Genomic DNA, 22171 nt, shown 5'->3' with positions numbered 1-22171 from the left:
ATACACATACTCTCTCTCTCACACCACACTCATACTCTCACACCACACTCAACACATACTCTCTCTCACACCACACTCATACACATTACTCTCTCGCACAACACACTCATACAGTACTCTCACACACACACTCCACACATCCCTCCTCTCACCCACACTCACACACCACTCCTCTCTGCACACACCACTCATACACATACTCTCTCTCACACACACACACACTCATACACATACTCTCTCTCACACACACACTCATACAGATACTCTCACACACACACTCATAAACATACTCTCTCTCTCACACACACACACTCATACACATACTCTCCCTCTCTCACACACACACTCATACTCTCTCTCTCGCACACACACACTCATACACATACTCTCTCTCTCACACACACACACTCATACACATACTCTCTCTCACACACACTCATACACATACTCTCTCTCTCACACACACACTCATACACATACTCTCTCTGACACACACACACTCATACACATACTCTCTCTCACACACACACACTCATACACATACTCTCTCTCACACACACACATTCGTGCTCTCTCTCTCACACACACACACTCATACTCTCTCTCTCACACCTACACACTCATACTCTCTCTCTCTCTCACACACACTTATACACATACTCTCTCTCACACACATACACTCATACACATACTCTCACACACACACTCATACATACCGCATCTCTCTCTCTCGCACACACTCAAACACATACTCGCTCTCTCACACACACACTCATACACATACTCTCTTACACACACACTCATACACATACTCTCTCTCGCACACACTCAAACACACACTCTCTCTCTCACACACACACACTCATACTCTCTCACACACACACTCATACACATACCCTCTCTCTCTCACACACACACTCCTACACTACTCTCTCTCACACACACACACTCATACACATACTCTCTCCCACACACACACTCATACACATACTCTCTTTCTCTCACACACACACACTCATACACATACTCTCTCTCACACACACACATTCATACACATACTCTCTCTCTCTCTCACACACACCTCACACATACTCTCGCTCTCACACACACACACTCATACACATTCTCTCACACACACCCTGATACACATACTCCCCTCACACACACTCATAAACACATAACAACATCTACTCTCTCACACACACACAACACACTCAATACACATACTCTCTCTCTCACACACACACACTCATACACATACTCTCCCTCTCTCACACACACACTCATACACATACTCTCTCTCTCACACACACTCATACACATACTCTCTCTCACACACACACTCATACACATACTCTCTCTCTCTCACACACACACTCATACACATACTCTCTCTCACACACACACACACTCATACACATACACTCTCACACACACACTCATACACATACTCTCTCTCACACACACACACTCATATACATACTCTCTCCCTCACACACACACACACACTCGTACACATACTCTCTCTCACACACACACTCATAGACATCCTCTCTCTCACACACACTCATACACATACTCTCTCTCACAGATAAACACACTTTCTCAAACACACTCTCTTTTACACACACTCATACTCTCTCTCAGGAACACATTTTCTCACAGACACAAACACTCTCACACACTCACACAGATAAACAAACTTTCTGACACACATACAAACTCTCTCTCACAAACACACTTTCTCACACACACAAAATTCCTCACACAGATAAACACACTTCCTCACACACACAAACTCCCTCAAACATAAACACCCTTTCTCACACACACACAAATGCACTCGCACACACAGATAAACAACACTTTCTCACACACACAACACACTCTCTCTCACACAGATAACACCCTTTCTCCAACACACACACAACACACTAGTTGCTAATTTTTGTTCTGCTCGATTGTAAAAGCTGCCTCGTTATCAGGGTTCATTATTCTTCTTTTTCAATCTGTTGAGTTTAAGTTGAATAGTTTCTGTACGAAATGATTCAGTATTCGTTACAATCCAAAGCAGATCGGCACAGACACCTACAGCAGCAGCAGCAGCGAGCTGCTCCTGTGTTACCCCCGAGCTGAGGTGACCCACCAGACCCCGAGGGCTTTGCAAACAGAGCAGGAAATCCTGGCGGGATTCTCTCAGCCCACGACAGGCTGGAGAATCGCAGGGCCAGGCACGAATCCCGCATCGCCGCCCGGACGCCGGTCCGCTTATTCCCAGAGTGCGGAGAAGCACGCCATTGGCGCCGGTGCGGTTGGCACAGCGCTGGTCGGGGGCCACTCTACCCGCCCCCCCCCCCGCCGATTCTCCGCCTGGGATTGGCCGAGTGGTCGCAAGAAAAATCTAAATACCGCCGGTGCTGTTCACATGTGGTCTTGCCCATGGGACCTCGGCGTCCATCCATCCAGGGTGGCCTGTTTGGGGGGGGGGGGGGGGGAATGGGGGGGGGGAATGGGGGGGCCTCCACTGGGCCCTGGCCTGTGATCGGGGCCTACCGATCTGTGGGCCAGCCTCTCAGGCTGCGGATCTCTTTTGCTTTGCACTGGCCCCTGTAGCCCTGTGCCATGTTGCGTCGGGGATGGCTCGGAGACACCGTCGTGAAACATGATGCCGTTTACGACTGCATCAAAACTTACCTCAGGAGTAGAGAATACTGCCCCCTGTCCTTCTAACAGGGGCACACAGCATTGCACACATGTGCATACAGCATTGCACACATGTGCACAACAGCATTGCACACATGTGCATACAGCATTGCACACATGTGCACAACAGCATTGCACACCTGTGCACACAGCATTTCACACGTGTGCATACAGCATTGCACACATGTGCACAACAGCATTTCACACCTGTGCACATGCACACCCGGTATGTGAGCGGTAACTGCAACATGTTTGTTATTTCCAGGATCAATGTGATGATTTCTGTCTCTCTGCATGGTGCCTCTCAGGATATGTGACATCCCCAAAGAGGGGTGACGTCCAAATCGCCCATGGAAAGGGCATGGGGAGATGGCAGAGACTGCATTCATCGTCTCTCGTTCTACACCTGGATGGGTTTTATGTTTTGTCCTGTAGCATTCCCCGGGGAAACTCAACATGTAGGACGGGGAATTTTGACTTTTTATTTAGTACAAACTCATTCTCGGGGTAAAGCCTTGGCTGGAAAGATGTCCTGACTGGAAGAGTCCCTGTGTGTAGGATGCCCATTCGAGTGTCCTTTGCCCTGGCGGGGTGGGTGGGTTCCGCCCCAGCCACACGCTCGGGGGTCGGAGACTTGGCCGAGGTTCAACTTGGCCAAACAGGTGGAGGACTGACTTGCCTGTCCTTGAAGGTGGTAAGAGTGGTAGAGGTTCCTGGTGGAAAGACATTGGAGTCATTACTACGTACAGCTCTACAATCAAAGCTGCGGATGCTGGAATCCGAAACCAAAACACTAAATAGTGGACAATCTCAGCAGGTCTGGCACCATTTGCGGAGAGAGAAGGGAGCTGACGTTTCGAGTCTGGATGACTCTTCTTCAAATCTTTGACAACCCAAAACGTTAGCTCCCTTCTCTCCCCATGGACGCTGTCAGACCTGCTGAGGTCGTGCGGAATTTTGTCTTTTGTCTACAATGCTGTGTTGTGTTTGTGCAGTGAACTGTAACACCCACATTATTTAACTCCAGTCACCAAAAAACACCTGGCACGGACATGGTAGCGAATGGTTCCTCCAGCTTGTTAGTGATTCTAAAAGCCAGAAATATGTTCCAAACTATAGTTAAGAAAGCCCACCAATTACTCTACTTTCTCAGAAGACAAAGGAAATTTGGCATGTCAGCTACGACTCTAATCAGCTTTTACAGATGCACCATTGGAAGCATTCTTTCTGGTTGTATCACAGCTTGGTATGGTTCCTGCTCTGCCCAAGACCGCAGGAAACTGCAAAAGGTTATGAAAGTAGCCCAGTCCATCACGCAAACCAGCCTCCCATCCATTGACTCTATCTATAATTCCCACTGCCTCGGAAAGGCAGCCACGCACCCTGGGCGTACTCTCTTCCACCTTCCGTCAGGAAAAAGTTACAAAAGTTCGAGGTTATGTATCAACCGACTCAAGAACAGCTTCTTTCCTGCTGCCAGGAATTTTTGAATGGACCTACCTTATTAAGTTGATCTTTTTTCCACACCCTAGTTATGACTGTAACATTACATTCTGTAATCTCTCCTTCCTTATGTACAGTATGCGTTGTCTGTATCACATGCAAGAAACAGTACTTTTCACTAATGCATGTGACAATGATGAATCAAATCAAATCAAAAAAATCCGAACACTGTTGATTCTAAACAATTTATTACACAACGATTTCACTGAATCGATTGTAACACAACCTCCGTTACAGGCGTCAGTCTCACAGACATCACAACTTAAACTCACAACACTTCAATAAATAGAACTAGTTTTTATTGTCTTTGGCGCAACCTCCTCGACCTATTTTGTACAATTTTGGGCATAGGCGGCCTTCTGCCACTTTTGATCTTGTCAAAGCTTTTAAAAAATATGTATGATTCGGTGGCTTTAACACGGGACAGTATTCACAGTTCAATATATTCATCTCGGCGAAAGTGCAACAGGAATGAAACTTGTTGTAGCAACAATGCTGTATTGACAAGATGTGAGCAGACAAAGAGCGAGAGGGGGAACATTTGCAGGTTCTGGATTCTATGAACATTGTATCTTAACAATTCTCTACCCTCCTGGCACAAACACTTGAGTTTATTTAAAAATTGAGACAAGCGACGATATGCGGAGCGCGCTTTGCACAATGAAAATTAAGGGGTATATTAACATGCAAATTACATGAAATAATACAGAATCACATCACAGGGGAAACAGCTTCTGCTCGATAGCAATCTGGGCTGGAGCAAGAAATCGTAAACTCATTAAAAAAATATCGAGCCAGTTACTTAACAGCAGAGAAGAAGCTGGGAACATTTTGTAAAGTACATTTATTTAATGTGCAGGCGAGGATGACGAATTCCCAGAGTATTAGAAACGTTAAAGGGTCTTAAATAATGGATTTGTCTTTCACATCGCATCTTCCCTCACAAAACTTCAACTTTGCCGACTTGTAATGGTGCCACAGGTAATTTCAATCCAGCCAAAACTGTCTGGTGGGTGTAGGGAATTTTGCAAGTGAAAAGGTCCCTTATGATTGGACCTTATATTAAGTATTAATTATTGCTGTCAAAGTTGCAAATGAACATTTAAGTTTGCTTTAAACTTCATCGGTTGTCACTTGAACTAACTGCATGGACAGAGAGAGAAAGCGAGAGAGGTAGGTGGGGTTGACAGAGAGAGGGAGGTGGGGTTGACAGAGAGAGAGAGAGGGAGAGGGAGGTGGAGTTTAATACAGGTTTGCAGCTTTGCTGAGATCCATTATGGGAGCTTGGTGCTGTCTTCAATGGAGCTGTGTCGCGCAGGCCCAGTGGCTCTCAGAGCACTGGGAAGTAGCACCTGGACCCCCAGGCGTGATGTCACCGCAACATGCTGGGGAAGATACAATGAGCACTAATCCCACTTATCCAGGAAAGACGGGCTGTCAGATCTACAAAAGAACAAAACAAGCAGGAGAGACAAAATAGGTGGCTTTAAATACATTTCAATGAACGTTTCTTTTGCCAGCCAAGTAATTAATTCCTCATTTGAAAAGAACAATTTAATTCATTGAATTCAACCCAGACTAACAGAATCAAATTGGTTAACTACAGCCGCACGAATAATTGTTGAAGGTGAGCCTTCTATTTATGGACTCCAACACTGCAGGACCAAAAGTTTAGGCAGCTGGGATATTAAAAAAAGGTACCCAAGAAACTGCAACAAAGAAATGCCCACTGATTTGCCTCGATTCCAATGCATTGACATCAATTTGTGTTGATGTGTTAACAAATACAAGGCAAACAAAATAATCTGCATTTATTGTGCCTGGAAGTTAGTCAGCTTCTATAGGAAGACAAGTACCTGGATGTGACCAATCAGTCACTTTCACCATCCGCTGCCAGACCAATCTTAGGATGCAATTTGATTTCATGCAAAGGGTTCTCTTTTGATCTCAGATGCAGACTGTGCAGTAGAATTTGGGGAAAGAAATAGTCCGGGTGAGTTGTGTGACAAGTGGAGTTGGTGATCGCCCATCATTTGGGCTTGGAGCTGGCTGGCTGTCACTAATTATGAAAAAATTCTCTGATCAGCCGGTCAACTTTTAAAACTTTTTGTAGACGTTAGCAATGGTTATAGGAGCAGGAGTAGGCCCCTCGAGCCTGCTCCATCATTCAACTAGATCATAGCTGATCTTCCCTCCCAACACCACTTTCCTGCATTATCTCCATATACCTCAATAGCATTCGTCTCCAGAAATTATTCATTTCTGTCTTGAACAGGCTCAATGATTGAGCTTGCACAGCCCTCTGGGGTAGCGAATTCCAAAGATTCACATCTCCCTGACTGAAGAAATTCCTCCTCATCCCAGTCTTAAATGGCCTGCTCCTTATTCTGAGAGTGTGTCCCATGGTTCTAGTCCTCCCAGTCAAGGGAAACGTCATTTCTACACCTACTCTGTCTAGCCCCTTAAGAATTTTGTAAGTATCATTGAGATCACCTCTCATTCTTCCAAACCCGAGAGTATATAGGCCCAGTCTCCTCAATCTCCCCTCATAGTACAATCTCAGTGTCCCAGGGATCAGTCCAGTGAACCTCTGTTGTACTCCCTCAATAGCAAGTATATCCTTCCTTAGCTAAGGGGCCAAATCTGTACACATACTCCAGGTGCATTCTAAACCAAGGTTCTACAAAATTGAAGTAAGACATCTTTACTCCTTTACTCAAATCCTCTGGCAATAAAGGCCACTATACCATTCACCTTCCTAATGATTTGCTGCACCTGCATGTTAGCTCTCAGAGACTAATGAACTCAGTTCCCTTTAGACACCAACACATCCCAATCTCTCACCATTTAAGAAATACTCTGGATGGATGGATGGATTTGTTTATTGTCTCGTGTACCGAGGTACAGTGAAAAGTATTTTTTTGCGAGCAGCTCAACAGATCATTAAGTGCTTGGGAAGAAAAGGGAATAAAAGAAAATACATAATAGGGCAACACAAGATATACAATGTAACTACATAAGCACTGGCATCGGATAAAGCATACAGGGGTGTAGTATTAATGAGGTCAGTCCATAAGAGGGTCATTTAGGAGTCTGGTAACAGCAGGGAAGAAGCTGTTTTTGAGTCTGTTTGTGCGTGTTCTCAGATTTCTGTATCTCCTGCCCAATGGAAGAAGTTGGAAGAGTGAGTAAGCCGGGTGGGAGGGATCTTTGATTATGTTGCGTGCTTTCCCCAGGCAGCAGGAGGTGTAGATGGAGTCACTGGATGGGAGGCAGATTCGTGTGATGGGCTGGGCGGTATTCATGACTCTCGGACGTTTCTTGCAGTCCTGGGCTGAGCAGTTGCCATACCAGGCTATGATGCAGCCTGATAGGATGCTTTCTATGGTGCATCTGTAAAATTTGGTAAGGGTTCATGTGGACATGCCGAATTTCCTTAGTTTCCTGAGGAAATATAGGCACTGTTGTGCTTTCTTGGTGGGTAGCGTCGACGTGGGTGGACCAGGATAGATTTTTGGAGATGTGCACCCCGAGGAATTTGAAACTGCTAACCATCTCCACCTTGGCCCCGTTGATGCTGACAGGGGTGTGTACAGTACTTTGCTTCCTGAAGTCAATGACCAGCTCTTTAGTTTGCTGGAATTGAGGGAGAGATTGTTGCCCGTTACAACCACTCCACTAGGTTCTCTATCTCCCTCCTGTATTCTGACTCGTCGTTATTCGAGATCCGGCCCACTATGGCCGTATCGTCAGCAAACTTGTAGATGGAGTTGGAACCAAGTTTTGCCATGCAGTCGTGTGTGTACAGGGAGTAGAGTAGGGGGCTAAGTACGCAGCCTTGCGGGGCCCCGGTATTGAGGACTATTGTGGAGGAGGTGTTGTTGTTCATTCTTACTGATTGTGGTCTGTTGGTCAAAAATTGAGGATCCAGTTGCAGAGTGGCGAGCCAAGTCCTAGGTTTTGGAGCTTTGATATGAGCTTGGCTGGGATTATGGTGTTGAAGGCGGAGCTGTAGTCAATAAATAGGAGTCTGATGTAGGAGTCCTTGTTTTTGAGATGCTCGAGGATGAGTGTAGGTCCAGGGAAATGCACCTCTGTACGTCTGCGCCTCCATCCCTCCTATCACTTATCAGCATTATATTCCATCTGCTATCTTCTTGGAACATATTCACAGATGACTCACAGGACAGCTATTTGAATGTCTGAGTGGTGGCCGCAATGTGCAAAAGTCAGCACTGTCTAGTTGGAAGACAATATAGAATTGTCATTATGGGGTTTATTTTTTGCATGGAGCCTCTCTTACTGAAGTACATACTCTCCGTGAGTTTTCAGTCCACTCATCTTAAAAACTGAAGGTTCAGGGACAGACTGTCTGCAATATCCTGATAGATGTTACCTCAGGCTGACCATTTACACCAGAAAGCACATTTGGAAAGTCCTGTTCGATAACTCAGTTGTGTTAACTATCTTTGCTCCATCTGAGTGGATGTTGGCCTCAAACCACATATCATATGTAACAGTTCCGCTGCCATTAAATGTAATTCTTGTTAATAGTTGGACTCGGTGAGGGATGCTGATATGATGGATATGCGCAGATAGGCACCAGCTTCAGCTGCTGAGAGCCAAGCTTCCAAACGTAAACTGGCACCAGAGACATTTCTAGTTCATTCATAAACATTAAGGGGCATAACTGATAAATTCAAATGTAAAGTAACTAAGCAATTGAGGCAAAATGATTTGAGAGAGCAAGCATGTGGCTAGAAATTGAAACAGGGAATGGAACCGGATTCATGATCCTGGTGAAGTGGGAGAAAGTTAGACATGTGGAGAAGCATATACACATCCATGAAAGTCACCATTTGGAAATTCTGACTATACTTCAGTCTGGACTGAGCCTCAATCCAATCCCTTGCTGTCAATGCAAGAATTCGCATCAGCCCCAGACCCACCCCAGCCCAGGAATCCTGCATCACCCTCAACTTCCAGATTGTTTCCTTTTCTTTCAGTGGGAGTCGCTTCATTGCTGGAAATCACCAGCTGATGGACTGCATGTATTTTCAGGCAGTTGATGCAAATCTGATCATTCCTATTCATAACACTTCAGAAAGCTGTTCTGTTAGTAAGTGTGCCCTCCTGCGAGTTACCCTTGGTGAATTCCAGCTGTGGGACAGATATGGCTAACAGGAAGGGGAAGCGAGTAGCAGAAGAGATTTAATTGGCTCACAAGCAGTCGATTTAAGGTGTGGATAAGGCAGAGAGCACTGGAAATTAGAGACAGAGAGATGCACAGATCATCAGAAACCAGACAAGAGTGGCAGCTAATACACCTCTAATATTTCACTAGATTGGCCAGAATGGAAGGAATGGGGGAGGGGGTGCGGGGGGTGGGTGCAGGAGGGGGCTGGGGGGGGGGGGGAGATGGTGAGAGGGGGGACTATCCTGGGAACATCATTGGATGGAGGGAGAAGATGAGGTAAGGGATAAACCAAAACTGACAAGCTTGTTAGCTTAAAGGGTCTTCCCTGGCTTAACATGTGCCATTATTCCTTTAAATAAAATGAAGTTGATTTTAATTCCAATTTGTGATACATTTACCTACATTGAAATAATAAAGGTTATGAAGGATCTTGATAGTGGAAATAGGGAGAAACAATACCCATTGGTAGGATGGTCACAGATCTTGGATAATTGGCCAGAAAACCAGAAGTGAGAATTAAAGGATCCCAGAATGGGCAGGCATAGAAGGAGACCATTTGGTCCATTGTGCCTCCACCAGCTCACCAAATGAGCAATGGACCTGGTCCCATTCCACTGCCCTCTCCCCATAATCATTCAGACAAGAATCCAACTTCCTAACCACTCGCTGTGTGAATCTGTCTCCACCACACTCTCAGACAGTACATTCCAGATCCTAACCACTCGCTGTGTGAATCTGTCTCCACCACACTCACAGACAGTACAGTCCAGATCCTAACCACTCGCTGTGTGAATCTGTCTCCACCACACTCTCAGACAGTACATTCCAGATCCTAACCACTCGCTGTGTGAATCTGTCTCCACCACACTCTCAGACAGTACATTCCAGATCCTAATCACTTGTTGGGTGAAAAGGTTTTCCTCATGTCTTCATTGCTTCTTTTGCCAATTACCTTAACTTGGTGGCCTCTGGTTCTTGATCCTTCCAGCAATGGGAACAGTTTCCCCCGATTTACTCTGTCCAGATCCTTCATGATTTTAATACCTTAGATCTAATTCAAGAGTGGACTATATGGTCAATAGAAGAGTCCTGGGTAAAATTGATGTACAGAGAGATCTGGGAGTTCAGGTCCATTGTACTCTGAAGGTGGCAACGCAGGTCGATAGAGTGGTCAAGAAGGCATACAGGATGCTTGCCTTCATCGGATGGGGTATTGAGTACAAGAGTCGGCAGGTCATGTTACAGTTGTATAGGACTTTAGTTAGGCCACATTTGGAATACTGCGTGCAGTTCTGGTCGCCACATTACCAGAAGGATGTGGATGCTTTAGAGAGGGTGCAGAGGAGGTTCACCAGGATGTTGCCTGGTGTGGAGGGTGCTAACTATGAAGAAAGGTTGAGTAGATTAGGATTGTTTTCATTGGAAAGATGAAGGTTGAGGGGGGACCTGATTGAGGTCTACAAAATTATGAGAGGTATTGACAGGGTGGATAGCAACAAGCTTTTTCCAAGAGTGGGGGTGTTCAATTACAAGGGGTCACGATTTCAAGGTGAGAGGGGGAAAGTTTAAGGGAGATATGTGTGGAAAGTTTTTTACGCAGAGGGGTGGTGTGTGCCTTGGACGCTTTGCCAGCAGAGGTGGCAGAGGCGGGCATGATAGCATCATTTAAGATGTATCTGGACAGATATATGAACGGGCAGGGAACAGAGGGAAGTAGATCCTTGGAAAATAGGCAACAGGTTTAGATAAAGGATCTGGATCGGCGCAGGCTGGGAAGGCCGAAGGGCCTGTTCCTGTGCTGTAATTTTCTCTGTTCTTTGTTCTTTGTTCTTTACCAACCCAACCCAGCAAATTAAAAATGAAGAGATTTTTACTTTTTGCACACTGTGTTATCAGGATCAGGAATGCACTGCCTGTAAGGGGGAAGCTGCTTCAATAATAACTTTCAAAAGAAAATTGGAGAAATCCTCAAAGTAGGAAAGCAGGTGAGTGAGGCTAATTGAAGCTTTATCAAAGAACTGACACATTCACAATGAGCCATGTCTTGCTCACATATTAGATGCTCCTACGGGATTCTGGATTATATCCCTGTTAGCAGCAGAATGCACATTGCTTGCTCCAGTCACTCAATAGCAAAGGCGGCACGGTAGCACAGTAGTTAGCACTGTTGCTTCACATCTCCAGGGTCCCAGATTTGATTCCCGCTGGGCCACTGTCTGTGTGGACTCTGCATGTTTTCCCTGTGTTTGCGTGGGTTTCCTCCGGTTGCTCCGGTTTCCTCCCACAAGCCCTGAAAGACATGCTGTTGGTGAATTGGACATTCTGAATTCTCCCTCAGTGTACCCAAACAGAAGTATGTGGCGACTAGGGGATTTTCACAGTGACTTCATTGCAGCATTAATGTAAGCCGACTTGTGACAATAAAGATTATTATTATAAAAATGCAGAGCTCTGATTACAGCTGTTTCCACACGTGCCAGAGAACTCTTCAATGTTGTCAAAATTCACATTTAATATCTGCAATGAATCAAGATGAGATCTGGATCTTTGTTCACACTGAACTCTAAAATCAAAGATAGCAAACTTCCTGATGGTCAGCTGATTACATCTGATCTGGTTACAGGCACACGACAACCCATGCCAAGCCTAAGAAATCTTCTAGTGTATTAATTGATCAGCTGTCTCTAGTTGTGCCTCAACCATCTCTTCAAACCCTCATGCATGTCTGTCACATCCAGATTGGCCCAATCCAATGCTCTTCTGGGCAAGCTTCCCATTCCTCACCCTTTAGAAACATCAACAAATCCAAACCTCGAGTGCTTGTGTCCAATCAGCATCATGTTTTGCTCACTCACCAGCCCTGCACTCACTCGCCTACCTTAGCTCCCGAAATGCTTCAAAGTAAAAAACAACATTCATCATTCAGCTTCAATCCCTTTGTGGTCTCAACCATCTCCATTTCTGTGGCCAACTCCAGATCTACAGGGGCTGGTTTAGCACAGAGCTAAATCGCTGGCTTTGTAAAGCAGACCAAGGCAGGCCAGCAGCACGGTTCAATTCCTATACCAGCCTTCTGGAATGTGGCGACTAGGGGCTTTTCACAGTAACTTCATTTGAAGCCTACATGTGACAATAAGCGATTTTCATTTTATTTCATTTTTCAACTTTGTTATCTCCAACCATTAGCCACCTGTGAACTCATTGTCCCTTTGCCCTCCCACTGGTGGCTGTGCCTTCAAATAAGATTTGGAATTCAATCGCTAAACCTCTTTGACTTGCCACATCTCCCTCTTCTTTTGAGGCTTTTCTTAAAACCTAATAGTTTGACCGAGTTTTCAATCACCCCTCTTCAAACCTATATGCTTTGAATTGGTATTGGCCCTGATTTGCCCTCCTGTGAGGTAATGTGTGAAGGGGTTTGCTATTGTATTAAAGGAGCTGTATAAAGGTAAGTCTTTGTTCCACTGGTGTCGGTCATTTCTAGCTCAGTTGCTGGTCCCTCACCTCGGAGTGTGAAGGCTGTGGATTCTGCTTTCGAAATCTAAGTTCACTGACCTTGGCTGATAGTCCAGTGCAGTAGAGTGCCACCCTACTGGGGGCATTAGCCAATGCCCTTCTCCTCTCTCTAGGTAAAGGATCCCATGGCACCGTGCCCTGACCAATACATCTCCGTCTCCCCATCAGCAGCATTAAAGCGGACAATCTGATCACATTGCTGTTTGTGGGAGCTTCCTATGCCCTTTCTACATTACAACAATGACCACACTTCACAGAACGTTATTCCTGATCAAGTGCTTTAGGACATTAGGGACTAATGTTACACGTTCTTACATGCTCCTATCCCAGGGTTACAACCCGAATACTGGGAGGCCTGGGACTGGAGAGTTGGTACATTATTAACCAGGTCTAATTCTGGGCTAAGTGTTAAGTCCCATTGAATCTTCGACCCACCTCCCCTGACTTGCCCAGTTGTGTGGGAGCTCGGGTAGGTAGTCACATTCCGGTTAGAGGGAGGCCAGGCCGAGACCTCCTCTTCTTGGTGGTCACCTCGCGGTTTTGCTGAGACACTGGCTGCCCTCAGTTCGATCACCTGCTCACACAAATGAAAATTAAAATGAAATGAAATGAAAATCGCTTATTATCACGAGTAGGCTTCAATGAAGTTACTGTGAAAAGCCCCTAGTCGCCACATTCCGGCGCTTGTCGGGGACGCTGGTACGGGAATCTGACTTCATGTTTCGGATCAATAGGAAAGGGGATAGTTTGATATCTGTGGACAATTTGCAAATTGAGCGTTCTATTTGACACGATATAAATCATTCACTGGGAGTACACTGCTCGCTGGTAATGTGCAACCCCTCTAGATGCTGGACATGGGAATGGACAGGGCTTCCAGCTCTGGGACCTTTCCCAGAAGCTGGCCAGCAGCCTCAGTAACCCTGGGCCTCCCTCCACAGCCGCTGTCTGAGCCCGGCACCATTTGCACAGTGGTTGCTCCATTGAATATCTGATTGAACTCACCGCTGGTGTTCCAGATTGCGTCGCCCTGGTTCTGGTAGCCGCTTTTCACACATTGCTCCAGGTAGGTCTTGGGGTCAGAGCCGGAGAGCAGGATTTCCCGGAGCAGGGCGATGTAGGCGATAGCCAGCCGCAGGGTGTCGATCTTGGACAGGCGCTTCTCGTAGGGAAAGGTAGGCACATGGCACCTGAGCTCATCGAAGGCCGAGTTGATGCTGAGCATCCTTTTCCTTTCTCGAATATTAGCCGCATATCTCTGCGCCTTGTAGGGGTGCGAGGGGACGAGGCGGCGCTGGCGCCCTTTCGGGCCCAGGTCTTCCCCCGGGAAGGAGCTGTCCTCTCCAGCACTGGTCTGCAAGGACTGAAGGTCCAGGTCCAGGAGGGGGAACTGCGCCTCGGAGAAGGCAGACTGACAGGCGTCTGAAGACCAGGGAGAGAGCTGTGCACTGAGAGGGGGGAAGTCAAAATTCAGCCCATCCAACTGATTCTGGAGCTGACTGTGCGCCTCAAACTGACCCCAGAAAGCCAGCTCTCCAGCTACATCCTGATCGAAAAGCCCTTCCTCCATTGCCTGAGCCTTTGGCCAAGTGTAGCCAAGGAGGGTGCACACGTTTAGCGTTTGGGATGGTGGGAGGCTGGGTTAAATAGTTAGTGGTTGCAGTGCTCGGCCCCTCTGCTCATCCCAGTGAAGGACACCTGCCTGGCAGGCTTGCCTTTCTGGGTTAAGAGTAGGACAGTGAATGGGCCGATTCCATCTACACACTGGCCTGTGATAGGTAACTTCCTCCCTCCCTCCCTCCCCCAGACTCGACCCCTCCACACGCCCTGATAACTCCAGATGGCACAAAGTGTTTGCAACTCTCCAGCCCGGCTTAGATCACAATTGGAGATTTCAGCGGCGGGACTTGTGCAGAGGGTTCGAGCATTAATGAGACATTAAACAGCAAACTGTCAGAAACACATGATGGTGCATACAGGGAGAATAATGATGGGCTGCATGCGTGGGGAGAGGCGGGGGGGGGGGGGGGGGGGGGGGGGGGGTACTTGAGTTGCTCTTTCTCCAAACTGTCCCAGTGACGGCTTATAGCTAATTAAAAATAAACCACAGCAAAATGCAGTCACCCCCTCCCACCGAGAGAACATGTATTAAATTCGAACCGAACCAGGTAATTAATTAAATCAGAGAATATACACAGAGGTAAACACACTTTACGCGTCTCTAAAGATAGCAACTCAAACCCTGTTCCGTAAAGACAGAAAAACAACCGTTCAATAAAAACATGGAATAAATGGAATTGGAAAACAAAAGTGTCCCTCTCAGTCTGTCTGTCCAATGTACTGTTTCATTGATGCACCGCAACAACGTTTGGCAGCTTCAAAACAACATTCAGGATATAATCTCGTTCATTTAATCAATTGGTGCATGGCCGCGGTTCACATCGCCCGAAATGCTCCAATAACTTGCTGCAGGGAGCCAGTACCTCCAGGATGGGCCGAATGGCCTCCCTCTGCGCTGTTAGTGTGATTTAGCAGGGACAGAAGCAGTTGGTGTGTCAGGAATAGAGACTGGAATGTGAGGGAACCCCATTTCCAATCACTGTTTCCTTCACTCTGCCAACAGCAGCAAACAAAATCTCCCTCCCCATGTACCCCCACAATGTGGATTGACTGCTACAATTGGACAAGGCCTCACCTCGCCAACAATAACTGTGTTATGAGCATATTGCTCCTGCTGCCCACCCGAATAAACCATCGGGATATGGAATTGAGCACAGGAAGGTGCCACACTGTCAGGCCGCCTCCCCGTTAGAATGAGGACGCGGAGAACCCCGTTTGGGGACGGTCATTGAGACCAAACCACAGACAGCCAGGGAGGGAGAAAGAAGCGAACGGGAAGGACAAGAACCCGGAGCAGCTACCGAACCACTGGAGTTATTGCCACGGCTAAACCCCCCCCCCCCCCCTCACACCCCACTCCCCAACCCCCTCCCCCACACCCCAACCCCTACTCCCCAACCCCCTCCCCACTCCCCAACCCCCTCCCCCACTCCCTCCCCCGCTACCCAACCCCCTCCCCCACTCCCCAACCCCCTCCCCCACTCCCCAACCCCCTCCCCACTCCCCAACCCCCTCCCCCACTCCCCAACCCCCTCCCCCACTCCCCTCCCCACTCCCCAACCCCCTTCCCCACTCCCCAATCCTCTCCCCCACTCCCCTCCCCACTCCTCTCCCCAATCCTCTCCCCCACTCCCCAACCCACACCCCAACCCCTACTCCCCAACCCCCTCCCCCACTCCCCTCCCCGCTACCCAATCCCTCCCCCACTCCCCAAACCCGTCCCCCACTCTCCTCCCCCACTACCCAACCCCCCCCCCCCCACTCCCCAACCCCCTTCCCACACCCCAATCCTCTCCCCCACTCACCTCCGCACTCCTCTCCCCCACACCCCAACCCCCTCCCCACTCCCCTCCCCCGCTACCCAACCCCCTCCCCCACTCCCCAACCCCCTCCTCCACTCCCCTCCCCACTACCCAACCCCACCCCCACTCCCCAACCCCCTTCCCCACTCCCCAGTCCTCTCCCCCACTCCCCTCCCCACGCCCCAATCCTCTCCCCCACTCCCCAACCCCTACTCCCAACCCCTCCCCCACTCCCCTCCCCCGCTACCCAATCCCTCCCCACTCCCCAAACCCCTCCCCCACTCTCCTCCCCACTACCCCATCCCCCCACTCCCCAACCCCCTTCCCCACACCCCAATCCTCCCCCCCACTCCTCTCCCCCACTCCCCAACCCCCTCCCCCACTCCCCTACCCCCTCCCCCACTCCCCTCCCCCGCTACCCAACCCCCTCCCCCACTCCCCTCCCCCACTACTCAACCCCCTTCCCCACTCCCCTTCCCCACTGCCCAATCCCCTCCCCTACTCCCCAACCCCCTCCCCACTCCCCTCCCCCACTCCCCAGCCCCCTTCCCCACTCCCCTCCCCACTCCCCAATCCTCTCCCCACCCCCTTCCCACACTACCGTCCTCTGCTACCCAACCCCTCCCCCACTCCCCAACCCCCTCCCCTCCCCCACTACCCAACCCCCTCCCCACTCCCCGACCCCCTCCCCGACCCCCTCCCCCACTCCCCAACCCCCTTCCCCCACTCCCCAACCCCTTCCCCACTCCTCAAAACCTCCCCCACTCCCCAACCCCCTCACCCACTCCCCTCGCCACTCCCCGACCCCCTCCCCCACTCTCCAACCCCCCTCCACTCCCCAACCCCCTCCCCAATTCCCCCCCCACTCCCCAATCCCCCCCCCACTCCCCAATCCCCTCCCCACCCCACTCCCCAATCCCCTCCCCACCCCACTCCCCAATCCCTCCCTCCACTCCCCACCCTCACTACCAGGGCCATTCCATTCACACGTGTCTTACTGAACCTTGGCTAATCAGGGAAAGGATTAACGCCCCACCACGGTAGCACAAGTGACTAGCACTGTGGCTTCACAGCGCCTGGGTCCCAGGTTCAATTCCCGGCTTGGGTCGCTGTCTGTGCAGAGTCTGCACGTTCTCCCCGTGTCTGCGTGGGTTTCCTCCGGGTGCTCTGGTTTCCTCCCACAGTCCAAAGATGTGCAGGTTTGGTGGGTTGGACATGCTAAATTGCCCTTAGTGTTCAACACGTTTAGACAGTGTTACTGGGTTACGGGGATAGGGTGGGCTTAAATAGGGTGCTCTTTCTGAGGGTCGGTGCAGACTCGATGGGCTGAAAGGCCTCCTCCTGCCCTGTAAATTCTATGATCATATGACCACAGCCCCGATTTGTGGGATTATTTTTAAATCTTGTGCAAACAATATGTTTGCTTTCCTAACATTGGATTAATAGTGTCTCAATTGACCGGGTGTGTTAGATAGCAGACTCCACATACAGAGGTGTGACACCGGCACTTTACATCACTGTCTATGGACATATACTGGGAAGTAATTGGCTGGAACCCAGCATCATTTCATTAGAACTCCTTCACTTGTTGCCAGATCAGAACAGCCTTCAAACCAAATGGTTAATTTATCATCCACTTAGATCATCATTCCTGACACTTGCCGTGGCCTTCTTTGCACTCAGGCTGACTGGTACACGAGTTACAAACAGAATGGAAGGACTACAGCATACAGGAGGCCATTCAGCCCATCGTGTTTGAGTCGGCTCACTCCAAGTGGAAGGCTAGACTATGCTTTGCATAATACCACATATTGGATTACTGTTGTGGAGTTTGTGTTGGTGTTTCGGACCTAGTGCCTATGTAGCTGTCTGTGTGTGTGTGTCTGTCAGTCTGTGTGTGTGTGTCTGTGTCTGTGTGTGTCTGTCAGTCTGTGTGTGTCTGTCAGTCTGTGTGTGTGTCTGTGTCTGTCTGTGTGTGTGTCTGTCAGTCTGTGTGTGTGTCTGTCTGTCTGTGGGTATGTGCGTGTGTGCGCCTGAGTGTGTGTGCGAAAGTGCGTGTGAGAGAGAACGTGTGTCTCTGAGTGTGTGTGTGTATATGTATCTGTATGTGTGAGAGAGTGTGTCTATGGGCGTGAGAGAGAGTGTGTCTATGGGTGTGTGTGTGTGAATCTGTATCTGTGGGTGTGCGAGTGTGTGAGAGAGTGGTCTGTGGGTGGGTGCATGCGTGTGACTGCGAGAGTGTGTTTGTGTCTGTGCACCTGTGTGTGTGTATGAGAGAATGTGTAAGTGTGTGTGTGAGAGATTGTGTGTATGTGTGTCAGACAGTGTGTGTGTATATCTGCGTGTGTGTGTGCGTGTATGAGTATGTGTGAGTCTGTAGGTGTGTGTATGTGTGCGAGTGTTACTGTGTGTGTATCTGTGGGTGGGTGTGCGAGAGGATGAGTGGGTGAGAGTGTCAGTGTGTGAGGGTGTGTGTGTAAACGTGTGTGTGTGTGAATGTGCGTCTGTGAGTGTGAGCGTGTGTGCAGGAGTGCGTGTGCATGTGAGTGTGTCTGAGTGTGTATCTATGTGCGTGTGTGCACGAGGAGCTGTATATGTATTGCACTATTATTTACGATTGAATCATAAAGATGCGACATCAAAAATGATAAACTATTAAGAAGGAGGTAAACTCAGACCCAGATACCAAATGTTTCAAACAAGAAAAAGTTAAAAGAAATTAAACTCCGGGACAAACAGCAGGAGAAAGCGTCTGTTCCCCATGAATGCTACTTCCAAACAACATCCACAAAAACTCCATTTTTATCATTTCCACCTGGACCCGTATAAAAAGTTGCACAGTAGACAGAATGAACAGTATCATTCCCACACCAGGTCCAGTCAAGTCTGAGTGCAGCCAAACACTCCCAGCAGCTAAAATCAAAGCAGAACACAACTGATGCTGGAAATCTGAAACAAAAACAGAAAATGTTGGGAAAACTGTGGAGAGAGAAACCGCTCCTGTAGAAGAGTCAATTGGATTCCAAATGTTAACTCTGTTTCTCTCTTCGCAGATACTGCCAGACCTGCCGACTTTATCCAGCATTCAGTTAGCAGCTATCTTTACCACACCAACAATTCAATCTGCTGAAATTAGCCCCACTCCAATCTTTAATTTAAACATTCTGAATTGTATATCAATAATTCGGTGTCGTTCTGAATTTCATAGTGCGTGGATGCTCTTCACACCCAATCACACTTTCCAGCTCCTGGGCGGACAGTGCCTCACCCCGGAGGCGAGTGTTGTCTTGCGAGAGACAATCTCACATTCTATGTGGTGCGTGGATTTGCAAATTGCTCATGAGGCACACGTAAGATCATGGACAGTTTATTAGTAACTAGCGCGGCAGGCATCTCCCCTCACAGGAAACCGGCAACAGAAGCACCTATTAGACCATAAGACCATAAGACATAGGAGTGGAAGTAAGGCCATTCGGCCCATCGAGTCCACTCCACCATTCAATCATGGTTGATTTCAACTCCATTTACCCGCTCTCTCACCATAGCCCTTAATTCCTCGAGAAATCAAGAATTTATCAATTTCTGTCTTAAAGACACTCAATGTCCCGGCCTCCACCGCCCTCTGTGGCAATGAATTCCACAGACCTACCACTCTCTGGCTGAAGAAATTTCTCCTCATCTCTGTTCTAAAGTGACTCCCTTTTATTCTAAGGCTGTGCCCCTGCGTCCTAGTCTCCCCTGCTAATGGAAACAACTTCCCTACGTCCATCCTATCCAAGCCATTCACTATTCGGGCCAATAGGGAGAAATGCACAGCTTCGGAGCGAGAATCAGGGATGAAGTTTTAAAATTACAGCTCCGCTAGCTACTACAAAGTCAGTTCAGAGGGGTGAATGCAACTCCTTCATATACATTAATCTTCAATTTTAAAAAAGGTCAGATAAAGACCTGGTCAAGCCTCATAAACTGCTACTAATACATTCAGATTCCAGCATTCGCAGTAATTTGCTTTTAACTAATACATTATATATATATATATAAAATCAACGAATATTAAGGGAATGCACACGCATATATACACACACATACACACACACATGTATATAAACATACACATATACACACTAATATACGGACATATATACTCACATATAAACACACATATATACACATGCATATATACATATACATACACACACATACACATGCACACATATATATACATACACACATATATACACACATATATGTATATTTGCACACACAAACATATATACAGACATATACACACACATATATGCACAGGCATATATGCATACATAAACATATATATGCACACATGCATATATACATATATACACATATATATACACACACATATATGTACAGGCACACATATTTTTAATAACATTCTTTATTGTCACAAGTAGGCTTACTGCAATGATGTTACTGTGAAAAGTGCCAAGTCGCCATATTCCGGAGCCTGTTCAGGTACAAAGAGGGAGAATTCAGAATGCCCAAATTACTAACAACACATCTTTCGGGACATGTGGGAGGAAACCGGAGCACCCGGAGGAAATCCACGCAGACACAAGGAAAATGTGCAGACTCCGCACAGACAGTGACCCAAGCCGGGAATCGAACCTGGGACCATGGAGCTGTGAAGCAACAGTGCTACCATACGGCCCCCACACACATATATATATTTGCACACACAAACATATATATATGTACGGACACATATATGTATGGCAAGGTGGTGGTGTAGTGGTATTGTCACTGGACTAGTAAACCAGAGACCCAGCATAATAGTCTGAGGACCCAGGTTCAAATCCCGCCATGGCAGATGGTGAACTTTGAAATAAAATGAAAAAATCTGGAATTCAAAGTCTAATGATTACCATTGTTGATTGTCATAAAACCCATCTGGTTCACTAATGCCTTTAGGGGAGGAAATCTGCCGTCCTTGTCTGGTCTGGCCAACATGTGACTCCAGACCCACAGCAATGTGGTTGACTCTTAAATGCTGAATGGGCAATAAATGCTGAACAGCCTGCGACACTGACCCCTTAATATTCGCTGACTTTCTGATCCAACATTTACTCATCCAGTGGAGTTTAATCCACTATTTCTCGTGCCGACTGGATTACTGTCCAATTACATTGGATTGTTCACTGGACTTGTATCACAATACATTGACCATTCACTGGGCTAGGAGCTCATTATATCGCTCATTTATTGTTTTGTTTTGCAATAAGTGACATTTACCACTGGATTCTTGCATTGTGGTGGATATTTAAAATCACACTAATGTTTTACGAGCAGCGTTCACAAGAGTTTCACCGGATACATTTTCTCTTCCAGCATATTCTGTGATTCTGTGACTATGGTTCAAACCAGTGAGAAAATATCTTCATTAACATATTCCTGAGGGGGAGATTGAACAGCCACAGCAATTCATACCGTTGTGTACGAAGACGGGATGGGAGGAATTTTCTGTGAGTGAACCTTCAGGACGTGTCAGCTCTCAATGGAAGTGTGGAGGAGGTGGGCCCAGCCAAACACACAGGGTTGTACCTACTCCAAATATAATACAAACACGGAGCCCCGCTCCCAGGATCGGTTCCTATTGACCAACTGCACAGAGACGGGAGGGGGGGGGGGGGTCTCCGCAATGTTGGCCAATGGTGGAAATTCTGCCTCAGCATTTTCATTTAATGCGGTGAAAAAAATGACCCCCTTGCCCCCAACGCCGCTTTCCCATGCGGTCTCGTGTATTTCAGCACCCAGAACTGTCCTTTCCCTTGCAGCCGCAATTCCCCAGAGGAAG

The 22171-nt window shown here is 47.8% G+C and overlaps 1 protein-coding gene across 1 annotated transcript; it reads right to left on the bottom strand.

Moving 5' to 3' along the window:
• Positions 1–13763: 13763 nt before the first annotated feature.
• LOC119962287 (helix-loop-helix protein 1-like) lies at positions 13764–14562 on the bottom strand. The gene has a single exon (XM_038790275.1). The coding sequence runs from the start codon at positions 14487–14489 to the stop codon at positions 13764–13766; it is 726 nt and encodes a 241-aa protein (XP_038646203.1). The 5' UTR covers positions 14490–14562.
• Positions 14563–22171: the final 7609 nt, after the last annotated feature.

This window comes from Scyliorhinus canicula, chromosome 2, assembly GCF_902713615.1.
Source record: "Scyliorhinus canicula chromosome 2, sScyCan1.1, whole genome shotgun sequence".
Lineage (NCBI taxonomy): Eukaryota > Metazoa > Chordata > Chondrichthyes > Carcharhiniformes > Scyliorhinidae > Scyliorhinus > Scyliorhinus canicula.
The sequence above is the reverse complement of the archived record's forward strand: the minus strand, read 5'-3'. Positions and strand labels throughout refer to the sequence as shown.